Genomic DNA, 25,290 nt, shown 5'->3' with positions numbered 1-25,290 from the left:
CTCTTACGTGGTGACGCCAGACAGAAACTGTTGGCTAAGTCAGGAGACTGTGGAAGCGAAGCCATGTGAGCGCGTCCGGGCCTGGACCATGTATGTATACAGATGACTCTTGTTTGTTATGATTAAATAATGATTATTATATATCTCTGGCTTCGGAGCTTCTTCTTCCAAGCACAAGGTAGCTCGAGACTCTCTGAACTCTTACAGTATAACTGGTCAAAACTGATCTGAAACATGAGACATGAGCTCCGAGCTCAATTACTTCTTTTTGGTGAGGCGTCACAGACCAAGATGTTTGAAAGTATAGTATAATTCAATATAGCCAATTGCTGAATCCAGTGACTGACTAATTTATTCCCCTTACCCAGCCATTGCTTGATAAGGGGCAGTGGCTGCTTTGATGAAGCTCACAGTGACGTCAAAAGCAAGAAAGCAGTTCAAGGGTAGATGGTTATGACTCCTGCTCATTAGCTTGTAAATGTATTACAACATCCATCAATAAAAATAGACCTCACACTAGTTTTACCAGTCTGGCTTTTGACACCTGACACGGAGTGAATATTCAAAAAATATTCAACAATTCTTGTCATAGGACAACGAAAAGCTTGAAATGTCAGGCAGCATGTGTTATTATATAATAAAGGTATTATTGAGGGTAGCGGTGCCATCTAGTGGTGTTGTACAATAACTTTGCTCTAAAGACATTGTCTTTTGTAGGCATCATCCAAAGAAGAGAACTGTTATTGGTTAAGAACCACCATAATGCAATGAAGTAATTTTATTGAACAAAAAAAGTTCACAAGCATGATGTATTCAATTAATTCAAACACATCATCTATCAGCATTTTTTAAAATCGGTGCTCTTGCTGGCAAGTTATCTATATGACATTTTAGGACTTGAGGCAAAGTCCAGCTAAAACATCTCTTCATATAGCATGTTAACTGTAAGCCGTCATTGCACACTGTTTATAATATTCAAGAGATATGAGACATATCCCTTTCCTCACTGCTGCCACACACCGGCTCATCCTGAACGACGTACCACACCTCATTGTGCCTTTTGAACAATGTCATCGGACTGCAAACAAAACAACAACAATTGCACACAGTGAATTATTGCACAATATAAAATGTATCAAGAAATGTTGAAGTTTCTTCTTTGAGCTCGTCTTTCTGATTATCGCTGAGAAAATAAACATATTTGTTTACCTGTTATATCCAACAGCGTAGTGGAAGCTACCGTTGTACTCTGCACCCACTGAATCTAGGGCAGAGGACAGAGTTTTGGCTTGGCTTCTGTCGGTCCAGCTCATCATCCATCCTCCGTAGCTCCGCACGTACACTTTCATATCTGGGACTTTGTTGATGTACACCTGCACATCAATAAAGTGTCATCATTTGCCAGAGTTGAGGGTAGACCTCACAGAATGAATTCAAACGTGGAGTTACAGAATTAAGATTGATGTGTTGTCAAAGAAGCATACCTTTTCATCAGTAGGTTGGATGGGACTTTGTTGATGTTCAACCGGCAGCAAGAAACTCATTGTGTAGATACCCGTTCGAAAGAAGGACGTTTTGTCAGAGAGTTTCAAAGTAACAGGAGCCGTCATTTTAATGTTATTTCCTGGAGGATTAAAAATAAGAAATGTTCTGGCTTGAATATTCACTAAAAACGCCAAACTATTTCTGCTCTTCTAAAACACAGTAATTATGATGTCAGGTCAAAAGGGCATTTTGATTTTTTTTTGCTGCACAAGGTATTCAAAAAAAAGAAGGCTGGGAAATCTGCTTTTTAAATACTATGTTGAGTAACAAAAAGTTTCAAACTTCATACTGATTTTGAACTGCTAATATGTTTTTATGTAATATTGCACGACTGTATTGTGAATGCAAATGGGGTGCTGTTGTCTCTCTGTGAAAAATACATAGATCTCAAAAAGACTTCAATAATAAACCAAATAAAACATTATTATATATATAAATAACCATATATATTCATTGGTACGTTTGATGTAGCCAAACAGTCGTCTGAATGCTTTTATTGATGCGTAGTCCATGCTCCAGCTTTTTTCGTCAGTTGAAACCCAATTGACTGAGTCGTAGTGACGGACCTGATGGACAAGAACAAACATTTTGGAGAACAGCTTTTACGGCTTTTTTGAAAGTTGCGCCTCAAATGTGAAAAGCGTTCTCTTCTGCGCAGACACACTCACTTCGTAATCATCAGTTTTACAAATCAGATCGAACAGCAGGCATTGTTCTGTCTCGGTGCAGACATTTAACTCCGACGAGTTTCTATATAATTAGAAAGGGCAAACATAAAAAAAAAAATTAAAAAAAATGCCACAAATGCCAATATTGGTAAAAATGCAACGATCTACTTAAAGTGGCCGTTTTCATTTCTCACCCGACTCTGGCCTCAGCTGTGAAGACTAGCAGGAAGCCAACAAGCCCTGAAAGGTAAATCCTGAAACACACATATGGTTCCCATTAAATCATTTTTTTGTGTATACTAAGACAAAAATAGCACCGCTTTCTCACAGCATGTAACCGTATGCTCATACACCAAGAAATCTATATTCATTGAACATCATCCAAGACAATATGAACCATATACAAATTGTACTTACATTGTTGTTACAGAGTTGGTTTCTGTGTTTCCAAAAAAAGTTATCTTTGCAATTCGGTCCAAAGCAACTATTTATTCCAAGTCTGGTTATGAAAGAAAAACTGGCCCCTCCCTGGACACATAACCCAAACCAGACATGAACCAATGGGAACCAAAAGCAGTATATGTACGAATTATATAACACAGAGACACGTGTCCTTTTCATATTTTGGAACTTCTGATATCTCTTTAATGTAGATGATTTAGTTTGGACTGCACAATGTCATGGAAACAAATACGCATAATTCAATGCTCAGTTCTGGTTGAGACAGCCAGAGATGTATTGATATATTTTCATTGACTTTTACCAACATCATCTACAGGCTGGCTGCAGTGTGATGCGTGATGTATTTTTATGTTTAAAATCTGATCTCTCAAGTCACAATAGGAAAATGTAAAAGAGACAATTCTTGTTATTGACAAATGTCATTTGTCTTGAACCTTAAATAATAATAGGACACATAAGGTTGTCAGTATTTTTGACACCTTTCCGACAGTGTCAGCATTATACACTTGTAAAAGTAGAATTTAAGACAAAGCGCATTCATTGAATTCCATTACATTTGACAGATGTACCGGATAAAGTGGCCTCTGAGAGTACGATACCAGATAGAAAAGAGAATCGCCAATCAATAAGCAAAAAATACTCCAAAGGTCCCCCATTTGTTTGACTTTTTGTCCCCCGGAAGTATAATTCCATGTGACCTGATGTATCTTCTATCGTGCCTCTATGATCTTATTATCAGAATAACCAAGTATTCACTCTTTAAAAGTCATATAACCATCAAACCATCGGACCATCTGAGTACAAAGCCATATCAGGTGGTATACATTTGGACAAAACATCATGTGAGGCTCAAGTTTCTTAGAACATAAAACTTATTTAGTTCCCACATGGTATTATTTACCTCGCGTTGTTCAGAAAGTTCTCTCCTAGCTCTGGCATGCAGAAACAAATAAAGTGGCTTGAACAGAAAATATGGCCTTGCAATGTGAGAATCATGTCACAAGAGAAGTTCTTACTTAGTGTCTTTTGTTAGCAAAGATCACATGATACCGGGTTTTGTCCGAGGGGAACAACACATCTGTGGAGATGGGTTCTAATTTCAAAAAAATGTATTCAACCACGAAACATGAGATCCAATTACACCCATATGAGAGCAGATTAGGTGCACAATCAATCAGGCTACGCGGGAAAAGCTTTTACCAGTTCAAATAAAATGTAATATTGAAATGTGACTGCATTTGAATTATACGCCTGAGTATAAATGTTTTTAAAAAAAATGATTGCCATAACTGAAATAAGGTTTAAAAAAAAGAGAAATATTGTCATATTGAAAAGTAAGAAAATACTTTTTTGTTACATTTTCTTGTAAATTATATGATTATTTTTTATCTAGTCAAGATGAGTTACTTTGGAAAAGTCCTTTAATGTATGTGCTTTACCTCTTAAAAAAGCAAATGTTGACCCTGATGATTATTTTAAGGTGTGTAAATTAGTATGAAGACCATTTTTTGTTGTTCTATATTAGATGAAATTCGTAACGGTAGATTCACGCGAATGCCTCAATGTCTAATATTTGACCTCCTGTCGACCGTAACTCACTGAAGAAAGTGTCACTATTAGTTCTGTTAAATTTCATTTGAAAGATAACTTACTTTTATTAATATTTCATGAATATGTTTTAGACGAGAATGAATAGTATGAATATATATATATATAAAGAAACAGAAACCAATAAGTCCCTTATTGTTGTGATGCCATTTTAATGGCATATACTGTCACTTTTAACTTTTTAATAACTTTTCTAACTATTCTATACTATGACCGTTTTATGACACACTATACTATTACTTTTTTGTGGCATAAAATACTATGACTTTTTGATGACATTTAAAATGGAAAACTATCCTAAGACTTTTAATGACTTTTTTATGGCATACTTCTGTGACTTTTCTATGACTTACTAAACTATTAATATTGTACTATACCATGACATTTTATGACATGCTATATACGATGACATATCTTGTGACATACTAAACAATGATCTTTATTAATATGTTGTGACTTACTATACTATAATATTTTTACTATAATAACTTTTAATGTATTTTTTTTCCATATAGTATTCTACTTGTCCATTGACGTTAGATGGAGTTGACGGTTGACAACTAATGAGTGTACTTCACTCCCATCTTGTGGTCACAGTGAGGAACTGCAACACATTCGATTCATCGAGCTACATCCGGTTGCTAATAACACCCGATGAAGTGTCAACGTTGAAACAAGTATTAATGAGAATATTCAAACTTTAAGCACTAATGTTAATGTGTTGAGGTGCTTTTAATGGATTATTACTCAACATTAAACTCACTTTTCTTCCATCTTTAATGTCTGAAGACTAGACTAGATTAGAGCTAATATAATCTTTGAACAAATACCAAAGTAGCTTCATGGGTGGTACATTTCCAAATATAAACATCTGGTTTAAGCATTTGTATTTTATATCATCTTACAAAGGCATCTTAGAAGACTTATTATTTTTGCACCAGCATTCAGTGATCATACAGCGGAATACAGATAATACTTTTTTTTTTAAAGTGATGCCACTAGATCATAATCTAACGCAGCTGCAAGTTTGTTTGCAATTTGCAATGTTATGTTTTTTGTTTTATTTGACTGAACTCTTTGTTGTTACTGTGCTTTTTAAACATTACTCTCAATTATCTTGCACATCTTCTGGGTATTTTGACATAGCATTCAAGGCAAATTAATAAATCAATAACTGCATTAGATACACACACACACACACACACACACACACACACACACACACACACATGGCATATTAGGGGAAAAGGGGTTGACTTTGTTGTCACTGAATCACAAAATAACATCTGTATCGTACAAAATGATGATGACGACATAGTATCACGAGGATTTTCCTTTTTAATTAAATGTCCCCTGACTGGGCAGCCAGGATCCTTTTAAGCTCAGAGGTCAAACGGCCATGGGAACCAGGAGGGTGCTGGTGACCGGGTGCTCGTCTGGCATCGGCTTGGCTGTGGCTGCGCGGAGGGCCAAGGATGAGCTCAGACGGTTTAAAGGTCAGCCATTCACTCTCCTCAACCAGAACAAGAGTGGATGATATATATAACTACATGCTACTTACTGCTTGTCTATTCATTGTTTATCTGAGGCAGCGGTTGCCACAATGAGGGATCTTGGGAAACGGGGGGCCCTGGAAATCAAACAGTTAAGCTGTGTTAAGAGTGTGCCGGACAGACGGGGTGGATGTTCTCGGTATGTAACCTCTCCTTCGCGTCCTCGTAGACACGTTCTAAGTGATTTAGAGAACTCTCCACAAGCATGTAATGACATAGAATAACTCTGCTGCTATAGTGAACAACGCTGGCGTCGGCATGATCCAGGGGGGGGGGGGGGGGTGGGCCTGGAGTGCCAAAGTATGAACGCCACGAGCTCTTTGACACAAAAAGAACGTTTGACAACTTTATGCAGTCACCCAACAACTAAAGTTATGTTTTTACAACTTGTTGAATGGAAAGCAACGGTGTTCCAACATGTATCTTTTAAAAGAATATACATATATATATCACAAGGTTCTGGTAGAACCCGGCCGTGTGGTGACAGCGTCTGAAAGAAAAGTGTATGAGAAGATGGATTTATCGAGGACGGTTTACCTGCCGTAAAGGTCACCTTCTATAAGATGATCTTGAGAGGAGAGCAGGGAAGAAATAAAGATGGCGCTTCTTGTAGTCTTTGAAGTATAGCATCCAACTGTAAAGTGATGCATTGTAGGATGTTGTCTGTAAACTGTACATTAACTCATACTGGAAATTACTTCTGTATCTTATTTAGTTTGACTTTCTTTTGTTTTGTACCAGCAAACACTATAATAACAGTAATGTGAAATGTAAGCACTCGTACTACTGTAACGACATCTGTGCTCGGCGTGTTCTTCGCCACCTGGTGGCTGTATTGATGCATCACACCAACACGTCTTATCGGTTTATTCAATTTGAATTTGGACAAATCAGTGAATATTTTACAATTATTATTTAATTATCTGCCGACACAGCATGGAGCTCTTCAATATTATATATTGATCAATATTGACTGTGTTGTTTTACTATGTCAATGCTATATATGGATATACATTGAGTTTTGAAGTAAAACTCCCACTAAACAGTCAACATGTAAATACTAAATGTTTGTGCAACATTATTCAGACTAGTGGTTTAATAGAATACCATCAAAATAAAAAGAATCTCACTTTTTCAGCCATATGCTGGTCCAAATCCAGTCCTGTACTGGTCCCATTACCCTCCTTTATAGTTTAAATAAACCAAGGTCGTTAGTGCATTAAAACATTTGTTTAACACTATTTTAATTATAAATAGCATTGTAATTAGCCACCATGAGGTTCATCCTCACAGCTCATGTCACAGTAGACCCAGACAGGGGAGACTGGTCCTGCTGGGTGGTCTCCACAGCCCACTATGAGTCAAACCCCTGTTTGTACATGTCTGGAAGAAAAGCTGAGAAACAAAATGGGCTCGGATGCAGAAAAACAATCAAACTTACTCTGAGCTCTATATTTGCTATGTTATTTTAGTTGAAAATATAATGCGTCAGTTTGACCAACTCACCATTATTACTTCAATGAAATAGGACAATTGATAGTCTGGATTTAATATCTTGGGCCAAATTTACAGCACAAACTAAACTTCAAGAAAGTAGAAACTAAATATAAGATGAGAGATCTCAATCTGTCCTTATTCAGAAAGTGGTTTGTGGACATATCATGAGCATCTATATATTCAGTCTAATAAAATAATCCTGCAACTGATACTACGACTGAGAATATTTAATTTATTATTTAATTTAAAACCTTGCTGATCAGAGAGATCAGACAGGTCAGACTCATCATTTTGTTTTTCGGCTGTAGCTTGTGTTAGTGTGCAAAAACAATGGGTCATTTATGATATAATGCAGTCTAATACCACAATCTCTGATTTCGATGTATTATTTAACAGGAGTCCCAAAGACAGCCTTTATTATTTGGTTTATGTAATGAACAGAAAGTGTAACATTTCAGACTATAAAACTGTTGAATAATTATTCTCAGGTAACTGTATTTTCAGTTTTATTTTATGGTTATGATTATGAGGACCTCAATTAATGAATATCCTCCTTTCAAATACGAAATGATCACTGAAAACCAGGACACGCAAATATGTAGTTCCCTACAGTTTTTATTATAAGTAACTTTACAATTTCTGACTGTAGAAAGAAAAACTGTAGAAAGGATTATGTACAGTGATTTTGAACTACTTTTAAACAAGTATAGAAATTAATAATGATAGAAAATATCTATGACTGTTCTAATAACACAAGACCAATAAAATATCAGTCACAGCCTCAGCTTCAAATAATGCTAAATGAAGTACATTTTATTTTTGTCCTTTTTAGTACATAATCATTTCAGAAACAAAAGACTTCTCAAAGCAAAGATCTACCCAGAACAAACATATTTACAAACAGAAGTTGGGAGGTTGAAATGTACAAAACACTTAGTGCGACCTGGTAGGAAAATTGAAAGACCAGTTATATATAAAAAATAAGAAAACAAACAACCACAGTTTTTGTAAGTAAAATGTGAACTGGACTGTGAACAACAACATGTTTCCCCAGGTACCTGGGTCTATAGTGAACAGGATAAAAAAAAAAAAAAAAAAATGAATGAAAGATAAACTCTATGACACAACTAGGGGCAGTGTTAGGTCACCACAAAAACAAGCTAGGAGTGGTGGCCTACTAATTTCGGTTCATGATGTCACAAGATGAAAATGCAATGGTTACTTTCTCAAAAATTCTACTCGTATCAACTGACTTAACGCTGACATGTGTGTCAAGGAGAGGATGACCTCTATCCTAAACACTCGTCACAGGTCATGTGGGGGGTAAAGAGTCGGTCAAACATTACGCGAGGTGTTTGTTAGCTGGACGACTGGCGGAGTCATCTCGGGAATTTTTGTAAAAAGTTTAAAGGGCGCAGCACTACATAGTAGTGTTCCTTCCTTTCAGTCTCTTCTAACAATCATCTTGAGACGCCTCTCCGCTGCCCCTGGACTGGGAGCCACTGTAGATGCAGGGAAACGGTCCCGCTGCATGCCATAAAACACCTCCCTGAGGAGTGACAGGGCATAAGCAGTCACAGCCCAGCGGCCACACCCTCACACCGTGACCAGCGCCCCCCCCCCCACCTCACCAAAGACGAGGCCAAGAGTGTCAAGCGAGACCTCAACTGCCCGCAGATAGTCCGGGAATGTTTCCGTTTTGGTCCAGTGAAGGACGTAGACACATTTTTTTAATTTTTTTTTTTTTTACTTCTACCCGCCTGTCCTATAGTTCTACTCGGTGTCGGATGCTGCTGGATGGTAGCATCCGCATTCAACAAGACAGGCACAAATAGAGGAATGTTTGCAGGGAAGAGTGACATTAAAATAGCAGCTGATGAGCATAGCTTAGTACATCCCAAGTAATGTTAAACAAACGGTATCCGTGGTTTTCAAAAATATACAGGAGTATGAAACAAATTGAACAAAAACAAATCTAAAAAAGGAAAGGCAGTGAGAGGCTGATTTTTTTTTTTTTTAAAAAGGCAAAACAATACATGCATCAGGGCTAACAGTAGAACTGGAGGTAAGATTCCTGTAGAGTCAGCGATAAATTGGGAGCAATTACACCTAAAACCTTTACTCGGCCAATTTATCTTGAAAGTTCATAGGGAAAATTACCATGGATTTAATGCCACACATATATTATAAATATCCATTGCAGTTAAATGTTGTATTTGACCCACACTTGCCCTTTGAGGCTGGTCACTTGAAGTGCTTCAGAGACACTCATCTACATTCTTATTCATAATACTCATATGGAAAGTAATCAATAACCACAATTCAATCAAATCAGAACATACCAACTCTTAATATATATATCTGCTAGAACCAGTTTCTCATCTTTACCAGTTCTTGTTGGCCTAAATAAATATCAGTTAAGAGAGGTGAAAATTCCTCTTTCTGTCTGTTAACTGGTCTGAATGATGAATTATATTCCTTTACCATCACTTGCCGCACTGGCTAAATAGAAATGTTGGTGGTCCGTATAAAATAGGAGGGAGTGGCACATTATGTGAGAAGCTAGGACAGAAAGAGGGTGAAACACCTACAAAAGCAATTCAGAGAGATAAAAACAATAAATAAAAACAAATGAATTCCCTTCAACATTGTACTTTTTTTTCCTCTTATCTACTTTTTAAATGTTTGTTAGTTTCCAGGAGAGCATCCCTAAGTCTTTGAAATTAAAGACTTGGTTTTCTTCATATACTTTTTTTTTTTTTATAATAAAAAACAAGTCCATCTGTGACAGAATTACTTCATTAATTTGTCTGCTGTTTTTCAGACAACACACATTTCCCTTTACTTTTTTTTCCTGCAAAATCACTAGCAGACGGTCCTCGTGAGAATCATAGTCAATCCAAATCCAATGAAAATCTTGGAAACAGGCTGACACATATAAACAGACGGGCCAAAGAGCCAGTCCACCAACTATTTTACCCCAGGTCCCTTTTCAAGCAGGGGCCATGAGATCTTCATGCAAACACTTGCATCTTGCCATTGGCCTCTGGGATTTGAGTAATTTGGGTCTGGGCAGGGCCAGCAACTGCTGGGCTAGGTGTGGAATCTGACCAATCAGAGACACAGTGAGGAGAGGGGCTAGACCAGGGCTCTGGGGACTCTGGGGAGGGGGTCAGGTAGGGGTGCTCACTAGGCAAATGGAGGTAATGCTTGGGCGTGGCATCTAGTGCGGATGAGTAGCTGTGCTGAGAGGGAGGGGTTGGGTAATCCTCCGTTCCTGCCGTGCTGCCACTAGGCTGGGAGGACACAGCCTGAGTGGGCTGAGCTGCTGGTGTGGCAGCCTGTGGAGGCTGAGCAGGAGGCTGGGGCTGAGAAGGTTGCTGAGGCATCTGCTGCTGCTGGAAGAAGGATGGCGGGGGCTGGGAGGTCTGGGGTGTCGGCGGGGTGGAGGTGCCCATGCGGGCCATGCTCTGCTGGTTGTTGATGCTGTGGTTGAGGAGCTGCTGCTGCTGCTGCTGCTGTTGCTGCTGCTGCTGCTGCTGCTGCTCAGCAATGGAGGGCAGCTTGACTGGGCTGATCGTAGGTGTGGAGGTAACAGGTGTGGGCTGCAGCATGGCATTACGGTAGAGCTGCTGTTGGTGCATCAGCATGCTCTGCTGCTGCATGGCAGGGCTCTGTGGGTGCATGCCTGCCTGGCTATTCTGCACAAGATTGACCACCTGCTGACCACACTGGGAGGCGGACATCCGGCTGTGCCAGTCAAATGGTACACTGACAGGACTGACCAAGCCCATGTTGAGCCCCATCTGGCCTGCACTCAGCACATAGCCGTGGTTGACATCTGAAGCCATGGAGACGCGTCCCTGCAAGGACATTCCTCCCACTCCCAGGTCATTGAGCTGTGCTAGAGACACAGCAAAGGGGCCACCTCCCTCCAACATGCTACTGTGTACCATTGGGGTGTTTGGGACAGACATGGAGTGGAAGAGCCCCGGTGACTGCATGGCCACAGGGGAAGTGGGGTTGGTTATGTAGCCAGCATTGCTAGCTCCCCCGTGGGGTGAGTCCAGTGAGTCAACTGGGGACAGGGTAACTGAGCTCTCCAGTAAGGCACTCTGCATGTCCAAGGTCAGCTTCTTATTACGGGCCTTGACTGACTCCTTCAGACTGGCAGCATGTTGGCCTCCCAGACTTGAACCTTTGGCCCCAGGCCGACGGTTCTTCTTGCCCTGTGGGGTGTTCTTCAGACTAGGCAGGAAGGCGCTGGGAGGGCACATGAGTGGAGACAGAGTGTGTACTCCACTGAGGTGGTGTCCACCATGTCCTCCATGGCCCTGGGGACTCCTCACTGTGTTGTACTCATCAAGAAGCTGTACAATGTCATGGTGCATACGCTCCTGAGCAATGTCCCTTGGCAACCGGTCCATGTGGTCTGTGATCTCTCGGTTTGCAAAGTGAGCCAGCAGCACCTTCACAGCCTCACAGCTGCCCTCACGGGCTGCGAGGAACAGAGGGGTCTCCTCCTGAAAATAAAAACGGCAACAAAACAAAACAGAGGTTGAGTTAGATACAAACAGTCTCTCTGTATTTAAGCCACGCCGCTGCAAAAGTCTCAGTGGATGTCATACCTTCAGATCTTGCATGTCTTTGTTTGCGCTATTCTTCAGCAGGGCAACAGTGGCCTCCACATTGTTCACAGCAGCAGCCCAGTGCAAGGAAGATTTGCCTTAAATGAACAAACAAACAATGAGATTATACATCTGTAGTGTCAGTGAATATGGTCACAAAACAAAGAGAACACATTTGCACACACTTACCCAATTCATCTACTGCATTGACATCAGCATGACAAGTGATGAGCTCCTCTACCATACCCTCTACTGCCAGCCGCGCTGCCAGGATCAGTGCAGTTGAGCCGTCATACATACGGGAGTCGAGATCTGTAGCGCGATTTCTGATCAGAATCTAGATGGAGAAAGTTGGAGTCGACGTTACGATTCATACAAAAACATGTGCTACGATCCGTTATCGGCATTTCTACAACCGCCGTGGCCAATAAACAGTACGTGTTGACGTTTTGTTTACCTGGAAGACACCCTGTGCGTCTGCAGCCACTGCAGCATGCAGCGGTGAACGTCCCGTGTTATCCTGAGCGTTGGCATCGGCCCCGGCATCCAGCAGCCTCTTAGCAGCATCGGCACGGGCGTAGCGAGCAGCCAGGTGGAGCGCTGTCTCACCAGTGCGGTCCGTTTGGGCAGCAAGGGAGGCTCCCTGGTAGATTAGGTCAGAGATGATGTTGGCTGAACACTCTTCACTCTCCTCCTCCTCAGCTATCTCGGGCTCTAAGCCACCTCCACAGAATGATGCCAGCATCAGAGGAGTAAAACCATCTGGTAGGAGATGAGAAAACAGGCACGGATGAGTTTATGTCTGTTCAAGCGCTAAACACAACAGATAATACAAAAGGCAGTTTACAAACTGAAAGCGTAAGATCTTCGTACTACCAACCTGGGCCTCGGACATTAACATCCATGCAGTCGCTTTCAAACTCTCCCTGAGGCGGTGTGAGGGCCATGGTGGGAGGCACACGGATGTCTGCAGCTGCAAGGTGATGCTGTGTCCACTGCCTGCTGTCCACTGCATCTTCGCTGTCTGAGAGCATACTCGGCTCCTCGACCTGGATTCAGAGAAGGAGAACAAAAACTCTATGCTGTTACTCACTGCAGGCTTGAATACCGGCTGAGATCCACACTCGTGCTTTTATGTAAGTTGACGATGGTGTGGAACTGACCTTGAGCCTTTTTGGCTCGGGGCAGTCTGAGTCCATCCAATGGTCACTGTGATCTCCAAGGAGAGATTCCTCCACGGTTTTTGGCATGTGTCTGTGTACAGGTTAATGTGTTAAACAACATAAGCACAAATCGCATTGCTAAAGCAACTCAATCCCAATAACATCATCCGTCTTACTTCATTCCCAGAGCATCCTGGCCCACGGGTTCCCTCCGGTTCTTGTTGCTGCTGGGTTCCTTCTTGAGGAAGAAGCCCTCCGGGAACCAAAGGGTACTGTGTTCTCTCTTTCGACGAGCAATCAACATGCCTATCACGAGGATGACCAAAAGGAAAAGAGAAGCTATCCCCACCAGCATCAGCTTGCCCCATTTAGGTATGTCAGTATCAGGAATGTGTTCACCTGTGGTGAGAAGACAAAGTAGTAATCATACATGGGTGCCTAAACTAGTCTCGCAAGTTTATTTTGTGTTCTTTGAGTATCGCTACTCACCACGAGCTGATTTGAGGGGGTAAGGAAAGCGGAGCATTTCTACAGCTGACAGGGCTCCCAGGTAGTCTGCAGCGCTGACAGCTGTGGGAAAGCAGTCCTCAAAGCCCTGAGAGCACAGACGGTTGTCTATTTCCAGGTACACTATCGAGCTGCAGGAACAGCAGAGAGACGGACGTTTAGTGTCGTGAACAATTTACAGGAAAAGACTTCAGCTTTTATGTACACTTTGTAGGATCTGACTTACCCGATGACTTCCTGATGAGGCTGCAACTCCCGCTTGAGCCGCACATCTTTGCGGGTGTAGGGGCGGATCATGGCTTCTCCATTGTGGTCCAGGCGGAAGCGGAGTGTGGTGTGTAGGATTGCACTCAATTTCTGCAGAAAAGCGGTGCTACTGCGGAGAAGCTCCTCTGGAGGCAGTAGGACCACCAAAACCAAGACCCCATCAGCAAGTTCTTCTGGAACATTTCCTGCGCAGTCCAAGCCATCCCAGCCACACTCCTCTGTGTTGCAGCCCTGGTCACACTTTCCGTCCGCATAGTGGTCTATACAGTAGGCTTCATATATTGGACTGGAGATGATACAAACAGAAGGATCAGCTCAAGTTGTTCACAGATCAGCACAGAAAGAATGAGTGGAATCCAGTTTCCAGTCAAAGTTAACTCACTTGCAAACTTTCTCCTTCTTTTTGCAGTCAAAGTTGTCGAACAGACATTCAACGTTGTTGCAGGACTGATCACACTGGCTGTTGTTGAAGACCTGCCAGCAGTCTGCACAATGAGCCCAGGGGTCCACAGCGAGAGAACAATCACCGCCGTCCCAGCTGCAAAAGAACGTGTTGCATCCCTTGTCGCAAACACCGTCATTGGCTTTGCCATGACAGTCTGCTAGAGGGCATGAGGGTGACGGATCCTCAATGGCTCGGGTGCTCTGCTCGCACCGTTTACCTATCCAGCCACTGGGACACTGGCAGTGGAAGAAAGGGAAGCTGGTCTCTTCAGTGCACAGCCCTCCATTCCGGCAGGGCTGTGAAGAGCAGCCTTCGTTGCTGCGATGCTGACACTGGGGCCCACCATAACCTGGCAGGCAGGTGCAACGCGCGCCCCTCGTGGTGAGTGCACAGCTACCTCCATTGTAGCAGGGAAGCTCCCGACAGGACATGCTTCTTTCACAATTGAGCCCAGCATAACCCTAAGGATAGACATCATTCATGCACTTAGAGATAACAAAAGCACTAATGCACAAACGACAAAATCCAATTAGGTGTTTGAATCCGTAATGTGAATGTGTACTTACAAGCTGACACGTGCAGGTGTATCCCAGTGCAGAGCTGCCGGATACAGAACAGACTCCTCCGCTCTGACAAGGCTGAGACTCGCACACACTGAACCTGCTCTGACACTTTCGGCCCGTGAATCCAGGCTTGCAGACACATTGGTAGTCATTGGGCAACTGGATGCAGTCGAGACTGTTGGAAGGACTGCAGGGGTTAGAGAGACACTCATTTATGTCTCCCTCACACCTTTCTCCCGTGAATCCAGGGGGACAATTGCAGCGGTATCCGCCCACTCTGTCCACACAGGTGCCGTTGTTCAGGCACTTAGGGGGAGCACTGCGCAGCCTCAGAGGTGGGGCACAGTCATCCTCATTGATCTCACAGAGAACACCTTTAAAAAGAGAGAATTATGAAATACTACTACACATGTATTCTATTTCAGTCCCATGTCATGCAATCTCTAGTAATACACATAGGTTTCAGTTGAATATATGTGCTTGCATACCCAGAGTGCCAGGGGGGCAGGAGCAGATGTAATGTCCCACCAGGTCAATGCAAGTGCCTCCATTCTGGCAAGGATGAGACTGGCACTCATTGATCTCTATCTCGCAGTTCTGTCCAGTGAAGCCTGGCATACACTGGGATGACACGCAGAGGACAATTATATTATCTCCATAACTGTGACAAACACTGTGTGAATGCTGACTTTGCGCAAATCTGACAGAAGCGCACAGTATTGTCAAAGACGTGTACTCACGTCACACTGGTACCCTCCCACGTAGCCCCTGCAGGTGGCGCCATTGCGGCAGGGTTTGTCTTCACAGTGGTCCACTTGGCTTTCGCAATAGCTCCCGGTGTAGTCGGACGGACATTTACAATAGTGGGCATTCCCAGTGTTGACACAGTGACCACCGTGGTGGCATAGCTCATCTGCCTGGAGCCCTAATTAGAAAGATTTGGAAGAAGAATTTTTATTACTCAAGTTACAACACAAACACATTTAACCGAGAGGTGAAATGACATAATGCCCGCATACCTCTATGGCGAGCAGCTGTCTCACAAGAGACCCTGGAGATGTCGCAGTAACGTCCAGACCAGCCGTTAGTACAGTCACAGATGAAGGAGGCGTCCTTTTGGCGACAGCGTCCTCCATTTTGGCAGGAAGAGGAGCGTCTGCACCAGTCGACTTGTGTCTGGGTAGGCGAGAGGCAAATGGAACACATTCTAAGGATTTATTGGTCTAAAAACAAATTTGTGAAGACACGAGGCCCTTACAAGACCTTTCAAGTCGAGTCTGAGTGTGGTTACCTGGCAGCGGTTTCCAGTGTAACCCTTAGGGCAGGAGCAACGGAAGGACTCCAGGGCATCTTGACAGATGCCTCCGTTGAGGCAGGGCTGGGAGTCACACTCATTGACCTCGTATTGGCAGTGGGAGCCAGTGAAGCCTGAGCGGCAGGTACAAGAATAGCCGTTGATCTTATCTGTGCACGTCCCTCCGTTGAAGCAAGAGCTGCGGACATGAGTGAACATAAGGACGTTAAGGTTTATTATCATATTCAGTAGTTCTATACGTGTGTATATGAGCGGGTTGATGAAGTACAATGTGTGACGTCTCCATGACTCAAACGCTCACCTTTCAGTGCAATCAGGGATGTTGGTTTCACAGTGGATGCCTGTAAAGCCAGGCCTACAGGTGCACGTGTAGGAGTTAACATAGTCCGTGCACGTGCCTCCGTTTTTGCAAGGGGAGCTCTGGCATTCATTGATCTCTAAAGCACAGCGGGGCCCAGTGAAGCCTGCCAGGCAGCTACAGTAGAAGGAGTTCACACCATCTGTGCAGGACCCTCCACTTAGGCACGGATCTGATGGCACAAAAGGATAAAATGACTTTGTTGCTATCCAACACAATACCAAGTGTATGCTGTTCTTAACAATTATAGTAAATCAGCATGCAAGGTTTACGTGGCCACTCACTTGGAGAACAGTCATTGATGTCTGCTTCACACGTCAGCCCAGTAAATCCCGCTCTGCAGGAGCACACAAACCCTCCGAGTGTGTTGGTGCAGGTCCCACGGTTCTTGCAGGGGTTTGAGATGCATTCATTTACATCCACGTTGCACAACTGACCTGAAAGATGCAAAAGAAGTGTCCGGCAAGGTTTAGGGGTCAAGGTCAAGATCATAAGCGGTTTTTTTTCTTTCTGTAAGATTCAAGGCCGATTATTTCAGAATAGATGAGGAGGCGGTGAGACATTAGCTTACCTTGCCAACCTGAGTGGCAGTTACATTGATAGCCCAAGTAGTCTGGTGTGTGTGTGCACATGGCATGGTTGGCACATGGGTTAGGGGAACAAGGGGTGAGGACCTCAGCACACGTGGGTCCATTGTAAGGAAGCTCACACATACAGGTGAAACTTGCCATACCATCCACACAAGTGCCCTTGTTCAGACAGGGACTTGATGCACATTCATTGATGTTCATCTGGCAGAGGTTACCTGTCGGAGGGGCACAGGAGACATTAACATATATTTCAGAACTGAAGATGAACTGATGAGTCTTGGTCAAACTCTGGTGAATGAATTTGGCATATTTGTAATACACCAGTAGGGGGAGGTAAACGATTGGCATTCAGGGAGGAGGAAAACGGTATGAATCATTGAGACAAATAACTGTCTATTCAGTCTATAAGCTTTTCAGTTACAAATTTACTGCATCTGCTGGACGTGTATATTACGCTCTTTATGCAGTACGTTTTGATGTTGATGACTCCAGCGGTTACTGTGTGTTAACACTTACCTCTGAAGCCTTGGCGACACTTGCAGGTGAAGCCATTGAGCTGGTCGATGCACGTTCCAGCATTCTGGCAGGGACTCGGCAAGCAATCGTTCCGGTCCAGGTCACAGTTCTTCCCCACCCATCCTGGCTCACAGTCACAGCGATAACTAGAAATACAGGAGTAGAGTGAATAATACAAAAAAAATAAATTCTACACGTACAAGTTGTGACTTGTAGGATTGGCAACAAGCTTTTCAAGGTGTTGATGCCAAGTTTCTCCTTGATATCACATAAGATGCCACTTAAAAGCCGCGACAAAGTGTGAAACAAATCATACCCGTTGATGTCATCCCTGCATGATCCGTGGACACATGGGCTGCTACCACACTCGTCCACCTGGGAGTAACAGTAAGGGGGCTTAAAGCCCTCCGGACACTGGCAGTGAAATCCATTCTCTTCATCCACACATGTCCCCCCATTTCTACAGGGGCTGGATGCGCACTCATCGATCTCCACGTTACACTTGGGACCTGGCGGGAGAGATGTTAGACACAATGAGATTTCCAATGAGGACTGATTTTTTTAAAAACTTTAAAAAAATGTTTTTATTCGTTTTAAAATCATTGACAAAAAGGGCCTTACCAGTGAAGCCAGGTTTGCAAACACAGTCATAGCGGTTTATGCCATCTTTGCAGATGCCGTAGTCACATGGGTTGATGGCACAATCATCAAAATTGATTTCACAATTTGTGCCTGTGTTGACAAAGAGTAACTTAAAGTTAGAACATTGATGTATGAGCGCGCACACACACACACACACACACACACACACACACACACACCATAATTTAGCCTACAGTTGCAGTACATTCGCTGTAAATGCCATTTTTGGAGTTGTTCCTCTTACCTGAGGTTCCATGTTGGCACTGGCAGATGTACTTGTTCACCAGGTCCACACACTTGCCCCCATTCTGACACGGGTTGCTGTGGCACTCGTTGAGCTGGTTCTCACAGCGATAGCCTGTGTAGCCGGCGTCACAGTTACAGCTGTAGCTGGCAATGCCATCGATGCAAGTGCCGTGGTGGCATGGGTCGGGCTGACAGTTGTTGATATTACTCTCGCAGAGTGTCCCCTCATAACCTAAAGATGGAAATAAAGTATTTATGTTAAGATGTTCATCTGGTCATTTGATGCAGCGATAGTTGTTTTGTTTTTTTTCCCCTCCAGAATTAAAGCGGTTTTAATTCTAATGTTTCCTTGAACACACATTTTCATCCAATGTTCCTCCTTTTTCTCAATTGATTAGTTTTTTCTTCTCCGTTGAACTTCCTCTGTCCGTTTGCCACCTTTTCTTCATAAAAGCTTCGACAGTTTCGGGTCGTGATCACCGTGGTTTCCATGTCGACAATGTCTGTGTGTTGGTTCGTGTGGTATGTGTGCAGTGCAGTGCTGAGTTGGGCAAAGCAGTAAAGAAGGGCCCTACACAGGCCTCCCGGTCCTGCTTTTGTTCTCAGTGGCGGAGGGAACAATAGACTGCGCCACGTCAAACAGGGCCACTTCACTCAACAGAAGGGGCCCACAAACAGAGGGAGTACCAAGCAGCTGGCCACTGAAACAATGAAGCAGGCTCCTCAGTAGGCTTCGGTCCAAACAAACATGTTAAAAAATATCAGTGTGTATACACACACACACACGCACACACACGCACACACACACACACACACACACAGTCAGCTCATACGTGCTGTCTTTGTGACACTTTTTTTTTTACGTCGCTCACTGTATTTGGGCTCATTTTCAAACTTGGACATGACATGAATGTGAAGGAATGAAAGATAAGATGCAGCATGAGGTGGTGTGTGTGTGTGTGTGTGTGGGGGGCGGGGGGTTTAATAGATGAACAGATGTCGGGGTGATGACCAAGGCTCCCTTTCTTGGCAACTGCTGGTCCTCAGTGACCCCATGATCCTGAGAGCCGTCGAGGGAAAGAGGGGGGATTAGGGGCCTCAAGTCAGTCTGCTTGGCCAGCAGACATCCAGGGAAATAGCTGACCCCCCAAAACATTGGACTCTTAACAAAGACCAAACACAGCCCAACAAGTGGTTAAGGCTCATCTGCTCTTCTGCCTGTAAAGACATCGTGAGCGGTGTACATCGTCACAATTATTCACCGACAACCATTTGGTACAGAAGCCCTTACCTTCAGCACAGCGGCACTCGAACCCATTGGGCCGGTCGTAGCACTTCGCTCCATTCTGGCAGGGCGTGCTCGCGCACTCATCGATGTCGATCTGACACATGGTGCCAGTAAACCCTGGGACATGCAAACACAGAGGTGAAGGGTCAGAAAGAGGGTCCAGTGGAAGGGTCCATGCTCAGGTCAGAGGGCAGTTCTGTCTCTTCTTAGGAGGGCAGAGGTCTTTAGCTAGGTTAGTGACGTCTGGCTCAGGTGGGGGTTTGAGAGCGCCTCGACTGGTTAAGGACATGTCATCTGTGCACTTGGACCAGTGATAAGATGACCACTACATAATGCATTGGAAAACCTGTAACCTTGATAATGTTTATGAGAAGGGACTGGCAATATAGTGCATACAAGGCGGATATCAGATAGTTGAATATATCTGGGCAGCGAAATCCAATTTATGCTTTAATATCACTTACATTTGTGTGCATTTGTTCAATGTCTTATCTACACTGGCATTTTTAGACTCTGGTTTATGAAATTAAATCAAATGTGTGGAGAAACAGCTCCTTTTAATAATCAACCTCAATAACAAAAACAAGAATGTGAACAATAAATAAATGACAGTAATAATATCTCAAATCTATTGGCTTGAAAAGCTTGAGAAACTGAGTAGGCTTGAAATCAGTGGGCAAAATGCCCAGACAGGGGTGAATTGGTGCATTGGTAGCACACTGCTCAGTTGATTAACAGTGTCACGACGGTCTGTGTGTTGGTGCATGGGCTGCTAAAGGAGGGGGGAAGAGGAGGGGGGTTTAGAGGAGACGGTGGGATTGTTTTCTCTTTTAGGGAACCCCCCCCCCCCCCATCCCCTTCCTGCATCAGCTCCACCGGCTCAATAGCTAGATGGGGGGTGGAGAGGGGACGTCTGTCCCAGATGTAAATTGAGGACCTGGAAAAGAATCTCATTAGCAGGACTGCTGTTCCCCACCACCACCAGGGCAGGATGAGGGAGACTGCTGTCCCTTCCACATTCCACAGAGGAGGGGAGCGGGGGTCACAATAGTGTCTTTGTTCGGGGCAGGAGGAGAGGATAGGCTGCCTTGTGGGCTCCGAACACCAGCAGGCAGAAGGGGAGCACGGCTGACCCTCCCCTCCTCCTGGGGACATTTAAACTTTGGCTCTCTGGGTTGGAGTTGTTAACGGGGAATCGAAATCATGGCCCGGCAGAAAAGTCTTACCTGGCTGGCAGGTGCATGTGAAGCCATTGACCATGTCCCGACAGATGCCGTCATTCACACACGGGTTGCTCTCACAGTCATCTACGTCAACCTCACAGTAAGTCCCCATGTAACCTGGAAGAGAGAAGTTCAAACTGAATGACATACGTTCTTGCATTCGAAGCAGATTCACTACGTTCCGTTCTTATGTGCGGTTGTGTCAGCGGGTACTCTTTGTGATGGGGAACGGATCTGTGGGAAACTTTCCCCCTCGTGTGAGGCCTCAGAGATTTTGACAATCGTCTCTGCTGAACCACAGGAAGGGGTACAAGATCCCTCGAGCATCCCCAGAGTTCCCACTCTACTGATCTGAAATCACCACAGAACATTTTCTCTCCCTGGGTCAGTGTCCCATTCAACAGATGCGTGTTGTACATTCTGCGTTAGCAAACTATGGAGGGTTCTTTCATTGAGGTGAAACAGAGTGTGGATCAGAGTGCTGGGGGGGAGAGGCTAGCGTGGAATCAGAAATAATCAGCAGCTCCACATGAGCTTTGCCAGGCTGGCTGATGATGAGGAGGGTTTGAGGAAGGGCCTGTCTCTGGAAAAGAAGGGGGAGGGGGAGAGGCTCTGGGAAAAGGCCTCTTTCCCTCTCTGTGTATGAGGGGTGCAAAGTGGAGCACAGAGGGGCCCTATTGTTCCGCTCCATTCCCACCACTCTACCACTCATTAGTATTCACAGCACACTCCTCCCCCTAACTGCTCGCCCTCTCTCACATACAGTCCTATAGACCCGACTCCCAGCTCTAATTTGTATAGTTCCCAAAACCCCAGGATGCATGTAGGACTGTGCGTGAGAGTTTCACTGTGTTTTTGTCACTGAATGTCCAAACCATCACTTAGTCCAAACTAATACCCTGTCTGGCTGTATAGTGCACTGCACCCCCCCCAATGTCAATGGGAATGCATTACATAACAGTCTACACTTGCAGTCAGTTTGGCAGAATTATAGATGATGCTTTAGCAAGTTCAAATAATAAAAAGTTGTTCCACTCTGCTGTCGGTTTGTGGCCGTCTTAAGTGGAGGATCTGGATGAACTGAGGTGTTCTGTATTGCTTTATTGGCAGCGCTGAAATACAACTTAACAGGCCTGTGTACCTGGCATACAGATGCAGGTGAACTCTCCAATGCGGTCCAAGCACGTGGCGTCGTTCTGGCAGGGCATGGACAGGCATTCGTTGATGTCGATCTCACATCGCGGGCCGGCATATCCCCGGCCGCACTGACACTGGAAGGAGCCCTCCGTGTTCACACATTTACCAAAATGCTCACATGGGTTGGCACCTGCGGGCAGAAGGCTGAGGTTTAGTACATGAAACGCATTAAGGAGGACAAGACCAAGCGGAGAGGCTATGACCACAGTATCGAGAAATGCAACAAAAACAAACAAATTGCAGACGCACCGATCGAACACTCATCCATGTCCTGGTTGCAGGCACCTCCTACAAAGCCGGCGGGACATGTGCAAATGGCGCGGCCGTTAAGGGGGTTGGTGTCGCACACCGCCCCCTCGTTGCAAGGGTTACTCACACATGCATCATCGAGGTGGCACAGCAAACCTGTGGGGACGGCACAGAAAGACACACACACGAACACATGAAATAAACTGTTAGCAGCCGGGACTAAGAAGCATATGAGGGGAAAGGGGGGGGGGGGGCGAGGCCATTTGAAGAACCCACTTACCCGTCTTTCCAACCGGGCACTCGCAGAAGAAGGATGCTACACGGTCATGGCAGGTGGCACCATTGAAGCAAACGGCTATGGCACAGTCGTCGATGTTCTCACTGCAGTCGTCTCCAGTCCAACCGTTAACGCAGACGCAGGTGTGACCACCGATGGTGTTGAAGCAAGTACCCCCATTATGGCAGGCATTTGGTTGCATGAGACACTCGTTGACATCCTCAGCACAGTATTGCCCTGGTGTGATTAGATGACATATTGGCTTGTACATACTCACCATGAGATATATACATTTAAAAGTTGATTTAAAAATATGATGTTAATAGATCTGTACCTGTCCATTCTGGTGGGCACTGGCAATTGTAGGTGTTGACTCCATCCACACATATTCCTCCATTCATACACTTGTGACCTGGACAGTCATCCACGTTATTCTCACAGTTGTGTCCCTCAAACCCTGAGACAGTTGGGGAGAAAACAAGAGTTACGATACACAGACACAGTAACATACACCAACTGACAGTTTACTAAACGTTCAGCGCTTCCTGTTCCAGACACCAAGCATCTCCACTCATGACGTCGAGTTATATTTCCCACACTAGAGAGTGCGAGGTAGTGTGGGCAGTATAAAGGTTCAGAGGGTGTCTGAGTGTTTACATCTTCTCATGATGGTTCCCACACGATGCCAGCAACAGCCGTGACTCCTGCCTGCTTCAGCGGTCCGCGCTCCCCGCAGTGTTTGCTTGTTTTATAATCTCTCACAGTTTCAATGACTTCCTCTCTGGCAAGAGCCATTTCCTGTCAGCTCCCCAGTGGGAAACCAGAAGGCCCATAAAGTAAATTCCTTCTGTTGTGAAACGAGCAGAGTGGAGTAGAGTGACGGCGGGCTGCCTCTTCAACTCTCCCACCATCCCATCTCCCAACATTAGCTATTAATAGCAGACAGGAAGCTGACCTGGGAGAAAGAAGTTAATCCCAGAAACGGCACTAACAGCTACGTCATCGGGCTGGGAACATCTGTTTGCATGTAGCACTAGGCTGAGGGCCTGGGAAAAAAAACGGGTGCTGCACACTAAATCAGATTTTGTGTGCGTGTGTGTGTGTGTGTGGGTGGTCTATTACACTGATAAAAAGCTATTCTACCTGGTAGGCAAGCACATTCGTAGGAATGGTCGCTGGTCTGACGACAGGTGCCCCCATTAAGGCACTGAGATGGGGCACAGGGAAGGGTGGACACCTCACATGTGCGCCCGCTGTATCCAGGTTGGCACTGACAGCGGAAGGACCCATGGGTGTTAATGCAGAGCCCGGCGTTGAGGCACACGCCAGGCTTGCGGCACTCGTCAATGTCATTGCGGCAATTCTTTCCCTGGAAGCCAGGTGGGCAGGAACAGTTGTAGTGGTTATTCCAATTGGCACACCGGGCCCCATTGGCACAGGGACTTGTGGCACAGGCATCAATAAGGGAGCAGTCTTGGCCTGGAGATTAAATAGTGAATTGTATCAAGTTAAAATAGGAACTTTCAATCTCCCTTTCTCAGATCCGATGTCTGAAGACAAACTCTGATAGATGTACCTCTGAACCCTCTCTGGCACACACAGGTGTATTGTGGGATACCATTGACCATCTGGCTCTTGCAGGCTGCTCCATTCAGACATGGCGATCGATGACAGGGATCCGGGTGATGACAGAGAGGACCAATGAATCCCAGACGACATCTGGACAAACAAATTCACAAACACATTAGGATGTCTTTGGCCTTGAGGTCAAAACAGATCACAAGAAGACAAACTACGGTATTCAAGACCGTTGTACTCCAGTGTAGCACAAATCCCATCAAGTTCTGGGTTTGGCAATCAGGGCCACTGAAACCTTGGCAAGGCCTGCTGCCTGACTCATTCATTGGCTTTAGTAATGCTTCTGCACCCTGGAACAAATGTGTAATAACATGGCTTACCCCAATTGTACTTACCATGCAGTACATACACAGTGAGACACACAAACAAGCAAACATACAGATGAAATATTTGTCTTATGGGCTTCACAAGGCACATTCTGTTAGGTACAGCCCAGTTTCTCTATGTCAGCTAACATTCTTCTTACACTTACAGTTTTTCCGCACTTCAGCTATTACTCTGTTCTCATATATGAAAAAGAACACACCCAGAAACAGCAGTCTGGAAACATATCAAATGCCAACAACTACTGACATGAGAAAAACGAGGACTACACACAGCACACATGAACTGAATAAGAGAAGCAGCTGTGGTAGATGAGTGGAACTACATTTCCAGTAATCCATCTCACGTGCAACATGTGGAACAAAAAGGCTTCCATCTTAAAATCAATACGGCTACTTACAAACGGTGGCAAAACACAGGTGACCTACACTAAATAATGTGCCTGAACGCATCATATGTAGACAGAAAATGAAGCTTCTCCTGATGCTCTGCTAACGCACTGCTCTCGCTATGTTGGCTGT

General features: G+C 44.5%; 2 protein-coding genes across 2 annotated transcripts in view; both read right to left on the bottom strand.

Annotated features, from left to right (window-relative positions):
* Positions 1-841: 841 nt before the first annotated feature.
* On the bottom strand, positions 842-2,546 carry soul5 (heme-binding protein soul5). The gene is made up of 7 exons (XM_034539070.1): positions 2,542-2,546; positions 2,408-2,467; positions 2,214-2,295; positions 2,006-2,111; positions 1,485-1,624; positions 1,210-1,373; positions 842-1,078 (listed from the first exon to the last, which is right to left on the bottom strand). The coding sequence occupies exons 1-7, from the start codon at positions 2,544-2,546 to the stop codon at positions 976-978; spliced, it is 660 nt and encodes a 219-aa protein (XP_034394961.1). The 3' UTR covers positions 842-975.
* Positions 2,547-8,131: 5,585 nt separating this feature from the next.
* The window catches only part of notch3 (notch receptor 3), a 28,511-nt gene continuing 11,352 nt past the window's right edge, over positions 8,132-25,290 (bottom strand). The window contains exons 3-32 of the mRNA XM_034539563.1: positions 24,384-24,526; positions 23,951-24,286; positions 23,142-23,264; positions 22,811-23,044; positions 22,531-22,686; positions 22,226-22,411; positions 21,088-21,201; positions 19,865-19,978; positions 18,572-18,805; positions 18,307-18,417; positions 18,002-18,194; positions 17,686-17,831; positions 17,151-17,384; positions 16,864-17,016; positions 16,523-16,751; positions 16,198-16,399; positions 15,926-16,082; positions 15,647-15,831; positions 15,395-15,527; positions 14,910-15,280; positions 14,281-14,804; positions 13,858-14,184; positions 13,614-13,762; positions 13,301-13,523; positions 13,125-13,215; positions 12,842-13,010; positions 12,419-12,723; positions 12,151-12,298; positions 11,962-12,059; positions 8,132-11,856 (exon numbers count right to left, since the gene is read on the bottom strand). Coding sequence (XP_034395454.1) covers positions 10,348-11,856; positions 11,962-12,059; positions 12,151-12,298; positions 12,419-12,723; positions 12,842-13,010; positions 13,125-13,215; positions 13,301-13,523; positions 13,614-13,762; positions 13,858-14,184; positions 14,281-14,804; positions 14,910-15,280; positions 15,395-15,527; positions 15,647-15,831; positions 15,926-16,082; positions 16,198-16,399; positions 16,523-16,751; positions 16,864-17,016; positions 17,151-17,384; positions 17,686-17,831; positions 18,002-18,194; positions 18,307-18,417; positions 18,572-18,805; positions 19,865-19,978; positions 21,088-21,201; positions 22,226-22,411; positions 22,531-22,686; positions 22,811-23,044; positions 23,142-23,264; positions 23,951-24,286; positions 24,384-24,526 — 7,297 coding nt within the window. The 3' untranslated portion in view covers positions 8,132-10,347. The remainder of the gene's footprint in view (positions 11,857-11,961; positions 12,060-12,150; positions 12,299-12,418; positions 12,724-12,841; positions 13,011-13,124; positions 13,216-13,300; positions 13,524-13,613; positions 13,763-13,857; positions 14,185-14,280; positions 14,805-14,909; positions 15,281-15,394; positions 15,528-15,646; positions 15,832-15,925; positions 16,083-16,197; positions 16,400-16,522; positions 16,752-16,863; positions 17,017-17,150; positions 17,385-17,685; positions 17,832-18,001; positions 18,195-18,306; positions 18,418-18,571; positions 18,806-19,864; positions 19,979-21,087; positions 21,202-22,225; positions 22,412-22,530; positions 22,687-22,810; positions 23,045-23,141; positions 23,265-23,950; positions 24,287-24,383; positions 24,527-25,290) is intronic.

This window comes from Cyclopterus lumpus, chromosome 8 (assembly GCF_009769545.1).
Source record: "Cyclopterus lumpus isolate fCycLum1 chromosome 8, fCycLum1.pri, whole genome shotgun sequence".
NCBI lineage: Eukaryota > Metazoa > Chordata > Actinopteri > Perciformes > Cyclopteridae > Cyclopterus > Cyclopterus lumpus.
This window is presented reverse-complemented; position numbering and strand designations above follow the sequence as displayed.